Source organism: Wyeomyia smithii, chromosome 3 (genome assembly GCF_029784165.1).
Source record: "Wyeomyia smithii strain HCP4-BCI-WySm-NY-G18 chromosome 3, ASM2978416v1, whole genome shotgun sequence".
Lineage (NCBI taxonomy): Eukaryota > Metazoa > Arthropoda > Insecta > Diptera > Culicidae > Wyeomyia > Wyeomyia smithii.
Window position 1 is genome coordinate 184442656 of NC_073696.1, and position 10323 is coordinate 184452978.

The 10323-nt window shown below is 39.0% G+C and overlaps 2 protein-coding genes across 3 annotated transcripts; one reads left to right on the top strand and one right to left on the bottom strand.

Annotated features, from left to right (window-relative positions):
- Positions 1 to 646: 646 nt before the first annotated feature.
- On the top strand, positions 647 to 2156 carry LOC129730104 (NAD-dependent protein deacylase Sirt4). Its single transcript, XM_055689156.1, has 2 exons — positions 647 to 1237; positions 1296 to 2156. Exons 1-2 carry the CDS (start codon positions 1057 to 1059, stop codon positions 2045 to 2047), a joined length of 933 nt encoding a protein of 310 aa, XP_055545131.1. The 5' UTR covers positions 647 to 1056; the 3' UTR covers positions 2048 to 2156.
- A 1465-nt stretch (positions 2157 to 3621) lies between these two features.
- Positions 3622 to 9794, bottom strand: LOC129730106 (serine/threonine-protein phosphatase 4 catalytic subunit). Of its 2 annotated transcripts, none has more exons than XM_055689158.1 (4): positions 9547 to 9794; positions 9096 to 9263; positions 8393 to 9036; positions 3622 to 4421 (listed from the first exon to the last, which is right to left on the bottom strand). In XM_055689158.1, exons 2-4 carry the CDS (start codon positions 9243 to 9245, stop codon positions 4292 to 4294), a joined length of 924 nt encoding a protein of 307 aa, XP_055545133.1. In that variant the 5' UTR covers positions 9246 to 9263; positions 9547 to 9794; the 3' UTR covers positions 3622 to 4291. The 2 variants fall into 2 exon arrangements, with proteins under 2 accessions (XP_055545133.1, XP_055545132.1); XM_055689157.1 differs by having other exon boundaries at positions 9096 to 9385; positions 9547 to 9793.
- Between the last annotated feature and the right edge of the window lie 529 nt (positions 9795 to 10323).

The window sequence follows — 10323 nt, forward strand, 5'->3', positions numbered from 1 at the left end:
TGTAGTATGTTTCCTACCCTTTTGACAACTCTGCTTACGTCAGTTTCAGAGTCTATGTGTATATGTGTGTATATAGAGTCGCGCGAAGAGAAAATCTATCGTTTCGGCAACACAGTTTTTGTGCCGTTTGTTGCCAAGAACTATACAGTTCTGTTTTTCACCATGCATAAGCGAATAACATTTATTGAAATTCTTCACAAGGTACACAGTTTTGAAAGATTACACCGGTAATGTTTTGTTAAAATTGAGTGAACCAGTGTACAGGTTTAATGTTGGATTGAAATGTGTAAGTAAAACTTCGGAAAAACACATATTCTTTATTACGCTCAATTACAACACTTTTCATCCACTCTTAACATTATCACCTTGTTTGTTTACATTGCTCGATTGGTACCCTCGTTTGACACTGATTTGGTTCCTTTGGTTTCATCTTTGCGGGACTCTTATTATAAACATAGACTCTGGTCAGTTTGACTCTTCACACGAAAAACAAGAAATCTGGCAACATTAATGTAGCCAAAACTGCAGAAATCGCAAATCTGACGTAAGCAGAGAGGTTCACAAATTACGAACGCGCATTGTAGCACCCGCCATTATGGTGCGTAAAAGCTGGATACGTTATAACGCAATTTCGCATGGTGGCCTCAGTGTAACACTTTGTTGAATAACCCAGCCCTCCCTGAGCGCATCATGTAACACACGAATGTTTCCTAAAATATTTTCCTGATGAGTAACACAGAAGAAAATGCTCGTTACGCGTGAAAGCTATCTTGTCAGACCATTGGCGCAAATATAAGGAGACTGTGACGAAACCTGCAAAAATTAAGAAAAAACTCAAAATATCTGCTAACCCATAAAAATATGCACATCTGGTATCCCTGATTACAATGCAATTCAAAACAGTTTGCTGATAAAAAGATGGCGCCACATAATGTAAACATTGTGATATTTTTCAAATCATAATCAGATACCTATAAACATATTTCTTAAATCTATTATAACTTTTCAAACTGCAATATTAGGAGGAACGTTGATAACTAACGAATCAGTTACAAAATGCGTTTTAGTTGTATTCATTTTCGCTGTTGGGATAATGTTCGAAAGTTCAGTTCCACTTCAATGTTTGTTCCTGCTCATGAACCGGCTTTGGAGAGTGATCTCCGGCGGTTGGAAAAATTTCTTGAGAATAAACCTAATACCTTGGTATTAACTGGCGCTGGTATATCTACGGAATCAGGTAAAAAGCTTTTTTTTTCTAAGTAGCGATCTAGAGTTCACTGGATTTATTCACAAAGGTATTCCGGATTATCGTTCCGAAGGAGTGGGTTTATACGCACGGTCTAATCACAAACCGATTCAACACGGAGATTTTATTAAATCTGAAGCTGTACGCAAACGCTACTGGGCACGTAATTACGTAGGATGGCCACGGTTTTCTTCGGTCGCACCGAACACGACTCATTACACGCTAGCCCGCCTGGAACGGGATAAAAGGATTTCTGGTATTGTGACGCAAAATGTAGATAAATTGCACACCAAAGCAGGTTCCAAAAGTGTTGTAGAGTTGCATGGTAGCGGATACACTGTTGTATGTGTTGGCAAAAATGGCACCGGCTGCAATTACCAGATACCTCGACATGAATTTCAACAAATATTAGATCAAATGAACCCGCACATGGAGGATAAGTCAACCATGATACGTCCGGATGGCGACGTTGAACTACCGGCAGAGCACGTCAACAATTTCAAGGTGCCAACCTGTCCAGAGTGCGATGGTTCTCTTAAACCAGAAATTGTCTTTTTTGGCGACAACGTTCCGATGCCGCGAATCGAACGGGTAGTGCGCATGATTCTGCAATCGGACGCAGTGCTCGTACTCGGTTCTAGTTTGACGGTATTCTCCGGCTATCGTATAGTACTACAGGCTAATGAGCTGGGGATACCGGTGGCGATTGTAAATATTGGTGCTACTCGTGGCGATACAGCGGCTGATTTGAAAATTTCTGCCAGATGCGGAGAGCTTATGGAAAATTTATTTAAAAAGTAAATTGTCTAGGATAAGCAAAGAAACGACCCTTGTAAATAGAATGGACATGTTTGAATAGAACAAATGAAACAATATATAGCCCTTCTAAGACGTGGCTTGAGAAATACAATTCTACGAATGCTTTTGTATCACATTCACATAGGTATTACGACAATTATCTCTTCCGCATAGATAGCGTTGGTTACATAAGCTTAAAGATCGTTTCTTCCTAAACAGAGCCATCTTATCTAAATCAATGTTATTTGGCTGAAGAAGTTTCTTGAACAAGAAGAATAGTTTTTTCATAGTATAACAGTTACATTTTGTCACTCGAACTTTTATTAACGTGTCTGTCTACCCTTAATTCCTTACTCCTAAGCTCCTATTTCAGGAAATTTTGACGTGCCAACAGCGTGGTTTCTGCCATCAAGTAGGTGAAACTCATTTGGTAATTTTGAAAAGCTGGTCAAACGAATAGTCCTAAACTCGATTTATGTCGTCAGAATACGCTCATCAGTTTGCAAAACTTTTGAACCAAAAAGAAAATGACCAAACAACATAGAGCATGTTGTTTGGTCATATCATACATCGTGACGTATTAAAGTTATTTGATTTTCGTTGGGCCAGAGGCAAACAACCAGGTGTTCCCGCTACTGATGCTTTGGCGAACCTTGACCTTCCCCTTTCGTGTCTCTTGTTTCTTGAAACCTATTGATAACCGAACCTAATCCTTTCCCTACCGCCTACTTGCATAATAACGGCAAGAATACATTTGGATCCCAATGACGATATTCTCACCTTACGATATAAGGACACCCAGTAGTAATAATCACGTATCTACCCGTCGTATTTACGTCCGTAGTAGGTATTCATACGAAAAGAGCGTTTTGAATAACTAGAAAATAATACTTTTATTTTCGAATGAGCTAAATTGACATTCGAATTGATTCGCTATATGCAAATCCCAGCGCGGAAAGGCTATATGTCATCTATCGAAACAAATAACTTTTTTATAAGTTTTCTTTTATTGTTTGTATCACTTTACACTATAAACTATAGAATATGTATGTATTTCCGTGCTTATTCGTACAGATTGTTTCTAACGCTAGTAATAAAAGTAGCATCAGTAATAATAGTTACTATTGAATCTGCTCTTTTTCGTCTCTGTTGGGTCTCTGATTTGCATATGGTCATGAGAGTAGATATATAAAATGTAGTTTTGTTCGATTTCCTTTACTGTTTGTAACACTACATGCCGTTAGCATCGATTTTTTCGGGGGTTTATCCGATGACCGTGTTTCTATTTGGAATAAGTTGGTCACTCTCAGGCACATCGGAGCTTGATGACTTAAGGCGCTCGAGACAGGAAGGTTTTGGGAACCTTGAGCGTCGAATACTACACTGCTGTACGACAAAATAGCGACTTTATGAAACTAAAGTTTGATTTAAAGCATGTTTTCCGTTTTTAATCGCCATTCCAGTGAGCGAAGAAGTATTAAGCCATCCTCTTTCGTCATTCGTGAATTTCACTTGATGCGAATAATACCGTCGACCGGTGTTATCGATGCAACGTCGTTTGATTAGAAAAATTCAAAATCAATTGTATGTTGACATTCAACAGCAAAAAAATGTATTTGTATCTGATAGCTTGCATACCGCACTTAAATATAATACAGTTGCTTATTTTTGTATAAATATTAGCCGTTGTAGGTGTAGATTTCTTACGCACGATGCTGTATTATTATTGCGCATCTATATTTTCCTTTATTTGTTGATGAGTAATTTACCAATTTTGCACTTGAGTCACATAATCTTATCTGTGCCGTTCAATGTTCAACTCAATCACATGAATAGAAATCCAAAATTGATAAAGCAATAATATTATTCTCATCTTTTATACGTAACATCATGTATGCTAAACTGTGACATTTATTGAGTATACAAGTTTTTCTACTAACATATGACAAATAAGCGGTTTAACTCACTTAGTCTGATAAAGGAATTGGATTTCCGTAAAATTTGACAAAGACAAGACTTAAAATAATTTTTCGATAACTAAGTAATCAAAACTAGTTGAAAGGCTTGTACAATTTCAAAACCTAGAGTAAAAATCTACTTGAAGAAGGTTAAAGAGAACATTACATTACCAAGGACATGATTATTCCCAAGAATGACAGCTGGATGACAGGGCGCGATAGTTCCAGTGGTGCTGAAAATCCACTGGACCGGTCAGATTTGGTCCGGTATCAGTCGTGCAGCTAGCTTTTATAAGAAATAGTCAGCTTGTGGCTTTTTCGATGGGATTCCACGACTTTCCTGTGGTGCTGCCTCGAAAATTGTGAAGTCTCGTTGCAAGTTTTCATTGAGCTCTAGAATAGCTGCTACGTTACCGCACCTGGAATATACAGGAACAAACAAAATTACCAGTAATGTTTCGGTTGGGTTAAATTTCACTTGTTATCTTTTTATTCTTTATTATTTTATTATTCGATATTTGTAATATATGTTGACAAAAAATTTGGTTTTATTTATAAAAATGTTTAATAAAAAAGGGTTTCTAATCATCTTCAAAAACGGAATTGCTTTTCCGGAGGTTTTCAAACATTTCATATTTTTTCAATGTTATTGTGGTATGAAATGGCGTCTAAGCGTTATCTGTCAAAGTCGAAATTGTTCAGTATAGGCACTATCCCTACAATTTGTTTCAACACAACTGCACTAAATCATGGCTGGAGAGGTTTCAAAAGACGGTACATGAAAGCATAACGAGTTCTGGTTGAGAAACTTACACAAACTTCAATGGAAAAAACATGTACCACTTTTGTTCTATGGGAAAAATAATGATAACCAGAAAACGTTGAGAGCAAAAGTGGTACATGTCCAGTGTGAGCATGAAGGATGCATTATAGCTCTCTAATCTTAGGACATAGAACATTCATGCCTTCAGCAGAGTTGTCCAAGTGATTGAGTACTATAGAATGATGATCTGTTTGTTGAGGAATTCTGTCTCTTCGTGGCGCTGGTGTATATGTATTTGGTAACAGCATACGAGTTGATACTGAAATAGGTAAAATGCTTTCTGTTACAAAATAGTCACGGGTGTACTAGCACCACGTAGTGAGAAAATTCCAAAGCAGACAGATCTTCATCTGAAAGTACTTTGCAGAAGACATGATTGTTTTATATCCTAAGATCCTCGACTTACAATTCATCTAACATGCACAAACTGGACATGTACCACTTTTGCTCTCAACGAAATGATGATTATGTTAATTACCAAAAATTGTGTTGGCTATAATTTTGGTTACGGTTATCAGATCTCGATTTTTCTTGGATATTCTAGTACAGCAGAACGCAACATCAATTTATGCAAAAAACCCAAAAAGTGTAAAAATGGCACATGTACCACTTTTGCTCTCAACGGCTCAATTGTGCTCTGTGAAAAAATTGTTTAGCCAATTACGGCCACCGTTATCAAAACCCTAGTGAAATTGCAGGTGTTATTTTAAAATTTTACTGTTCAGTGATCGCTATAAAGTGTTCACCAACCGTTACGCTTGGCCATTGATTGCAGATGATATGATGCTGTGTGAAAGTCCTAAATCCTCACAAAAAATTCGAAAACCTTCTATTGTGAATTGACTTTTGTTATCCGTCACCGTTACCTTTCGTATTTGGAATCGGCTACACCATTCTCGACGGAAAATGTTTGTGATTGAGCTTGTCGGGGATCATACATATTTAATGTAGGAATCAACAACGATTTGATTGTGTAATCCATCCAATGGATCAGCAAAATTCAAGACGGTACCATGGTCCTGTAAGTTCACTTGTGGCGAATGCTTTCAGAATGTTTCTGGAAACCCTTGGGAACCACGACTTGATCCATTATCATCATTTATCCAACAAGGGACAGTCTCACCTCGATCTTGGAAATAGCTTCGTTGCTTAACCGTTTTGGATGTAGGAAATCACCTTCTACGGTACTGGATCCTTAACTGTTAGTTCTTGCATCATCTCAACAGTAATCGGAAGATGTTGTAAAGTGTCTTCTAATCCGTAATAGCGAACCGATGCGGTAATGCTTCCTCGTATGGCCTCTCGTGATTGTTGATCAGGCGTGAAATAATATCTGCATATCCGAAATTCCCTTTTCAGCAACGGCCAGTTTGCAGTGTGAAATGAAGTGCTTAAACCACACGACCCTACCAACTTTAAAAGTTTTCCAGATGCTGTTGTGCCTCCATTTACTTGGAATCAGGGGCTTCTCGTCCATAGGTGCAACCTGTGCATTGAACACGGGGACGCCAGGCAAGAAATTAATTCAAATCTAAATTTATATTTATATCTTCTTTCAGTGTTATTTTTAAAAAGTAACAAAAAGGAGTAACTCGCGGAAATAATTATGATTACTTCCTAAAACTGTGATTTTCTGAATTTGTAATTGAACAGGTGGGTTCAAAAGTCACGAGTCGCCCCTGCTTGGAATCAACCAAATTAACCGTAATTCGGGTGTAACCCCCGAAATGTCGGTCTCGTACCTCCTACGTCTCCGAGTATGCTTTACTGACTGGAAGTCTTCATGAATGGGGGGTCTAAATTCGTCCTCTTAACCAACCTGAGCGTTATTATCCCCGATGACAATCTTGACATCATGTTCTGGGCAGCGATCGTATTCACGTTCCAACTGTGCGTAGAATTCGTTTTTGTCGTCATGAGAACTTCTGAGGTAAGGCTGGACACGTTCATAATGCTGCACATTCTGGGGCGCTTCTGCCTCTCACCCATCACTACAAAAACTGTGCCACATGAGCCGTTGCGGAACAGAGTGGTCTAAAGACCATTTTTTTCGAAAATGAGTTTTCTGCATGAACCGCATCTACTCAAGAAGCTGAAGTTGGGAGATTAAGAAAATTTCGGGAAATCGAACTTTGAAGCTGATTTATATCGTGTTGGAATTTCGTTCGAAACAGAACGGAGTGGTCTATGTACATAAATCGGTGTAATACTATCATGTAACACGTAACATGTAGCATATTACATGTGATAAGCAACATGTCACTTGTTCTGTACATGTCACACGTAATATGTAACATGTTACACGTAATGTAACACGAAAAATGTAACATGTAAAATATTATGTGATATGTAACATGTTGTGTTACATGTAATGTTACACGTGACACCTTACATGTGACATGCTATATGTATCATATAACATGTGACACTAGCCATTTTATACGAGCTACCGTCATTCTCCTTGTCATTTACCAGGTTTGTGTACATAGACCACTCTGTTCCGAAACGATTCGAGAATATATATTCATATTAGAACATTTTGCATTAAAGAATCTGTTGAACAGAATTTTATTCAGAGATTTTTCGAAAATTGCTTTCCCTGAAAAATCACTCTGTTCCGCAACGACTCACATATTTGTCACCATAACTCTGGTAGATGGTGTGTCCATCCCTATACGTACGCACCATCATCCCTTTCCAGCATACCTCCTGCAGCGCCACGATGTTGAACTTGCGGTTTTCAATTCTTGGGAAAATACACGGGTACGAAACCGCTAGTCCCACTCGGGTTGGTTACCCGATCCCGGTTGGCATCAACGAAGAGGTTGGGATTCGGTAGATGGAAGGCTAATGGTTCACTTATGAGAACTGTATTGTGTCCTTGGTCGTCATTCACCAATTCCACCTGAAAAGATCCCATTTGGAGAAACGGCGGTCGAACGTTTTCTAGATCGGAATGGAATTTGGAGTTCCAGCAACGAAACGTCAGGTGCTTCTCTTTCTCCCCCAGAACGTTTTCAACTTTGTCGAGGTTTGCGTTAGTAACGCTCATCGATTATCGTTTCTCGAAACCTCAAGGTTTCGACGTCAAAAAACTATGTTCGTAAATGAAGAAGCTTGAGAAATTGGTTCCCAACCGGTGGTCCACGACTGACAAGTGGCCCGCGAAGGCATTGACAAGTGATTTTTTTTTCTATATATCTTTGTAAGAGGGGCTTTTCAACTATTCTGTTTTTCAGAATTTACGACCCCCTGACAATACTTCCATCTTCCATCAAATCTTATGACTAGAATTGAGTAAACCATGGACCGCCTTAGTGGGTTGGCAGTCACCCTAGCAATAGACAAAACTTAGGGTCGCCATGGTTCCTCGCAGAATTCAACTTCAACATTTGGCGGAGTGATGAAAGTGATAATGTATATCATTTATCTTATAACATCATATCAAAAGGAATGTTATGAGCTGTTGAACTTGTTATCAAGTATTTCATTTCAATGCCGTCATTCGTCTATTTTAACAAACCAATAATTTTCCTAGCTCTGTATTGTAAAAATAAACAGACTTACCGGTAGCAATAATTTGGTGCCGACCAAACCGTAAGGACCGTCTCGTTGAAGTGCCACTTGTATCCCTCCATAACAAGCTGATGAGCTCTGCAGATCATATCGATATCGTTTGCTGCGTTGAACTGTGACACCACATCGGAACCGAACAAGTAGCCAGCACCGCGTGGTGAAACTCCCCAACCGTGAGTATCTTCTGGATCACTCCAGAGCAGATCACACATCGGTCCGTCATGGGGAACCTCCTGTTTGCGATCGATCGAACGAATCTGATCTAAATACTGTATCGAAGGTGAAAGGCCACCGTGCACGCAGAAAATTTTTCCATCGATAATAGCCGACAGCGAGAGGTAGTCGAAAATTTCCGTACAGTAGCGCCAGACGGTCACCGAGCCGTACTTTCGGAGACATTCATCGTAGAATCCGTATACCTGGGTAATCTGACGGGACTCATGGTTGCCTCGAATTAATGTGATGCGGTCGGGATAACGAACTTTTAGGGCTAATAACAAAAGAAACGTTTCGACGCTGTAATAGCCCCTGTCGACAAAGTCGCCCATAAAAAGGTAATTTGTTTCCGGTACATCTCCTCCGACCTTGAATAATTCTTTTAGGTCATAAAATTGTCCGTGTATATCTCCACAAACCTACAACCGATATTATCACTCAAAATTTGCAAGATTGTGTATTTTTGTGAAATATTTACCGTGACTGGTGAATCCACACGCTGTACGTTACCCTCTTCTACCAAAATTTCGCGAGCCTTTGCGCACAATGCCTTTACTTCATTTTCTTTAATAATTTCGCAACGCTTCAATTGCTCGATCTGTCGGTCCAAGTCGCTATGATCAGGCATCCTTTCAGCACCGTCGTCCTAGAAGGAAAGCCGTCTTATCAAGCTGTGTGCGTGATTTGGCTTCTATGGGTTTTCAGATTTGAACTCTTTTACACGTATTATTGCTATGTGTGTATGTGTAAATCAGTTGATAGTCAAACCTGGAAAAGAAAAGCTGAATTTAAATCGTGAGCAGAGTAAAATTAAAACAATAGTTGTAAATTTTAACAATGAACGCTTCAACATAAACCACCATCTGATTTCGAAACCTCTAGCATTTACTTTTGACACATTGATTCTGCCATAATTGTGACCTGCCTACCTTCAATTTGAGCCTCTAATCAGGAATTCCGTCAAATGCGTAGACTAAGTACCCCCGTACCGCAGGCAGTAAAAACAAACTGAGCACTGAACACAATTCAGAGTAAGTTGTTTGAATTGTTCGTTTAAAATGACGACTTTATTGTGCCTTCTGCAAAGCTTGATTGAGTTTACTGCCGCGAAATGCAGACGACGTGAAACAGCCGCCGTCTTGCCTGGTAGGTACGTACACTGTTAACTGTTTGTTACCAAACTGACTTGGCATTTGCCAGAAATGCCAACATTTGAAACTTGAAGTTTCAACAATGTACACGCTTGAAAAAAGTAATCTAATAGATCTATAAATGTTACTCATTTGCAAACAATGTTAATGAATCCATAATGCAATATGGCGTCATCTGTTCGCGTCTGCAGCAGTGATACCAAATGTGGAGATTTGTCTGCAAAACGCAAATTTTTGGAGTCAGTGTGCAGATATTTATTGATTTGCAGATATTTGCAGGTTTTCCATGGTTTCTGCAGATTTTTGTCAAAGTCTCCTTATATTTGCGCAGATTTTCTTAAAATGTGTGCAGACTTTTACAGTCTTTTGCCTGCGCGAGGGAAATTTTTTCGAATCACGAATAGATTTTTTTCAGGTTTCGAGTACATTTTTCCGGTTTTTCAAGCATTTGCAGACATTCTGCAGAGCCCCATGATAGAAGTCTCCTTACACACTCAATCAGATAATGAATGTTCGGTAATTATTATCACAATTTCGATCGGTTGTAACCGGTGC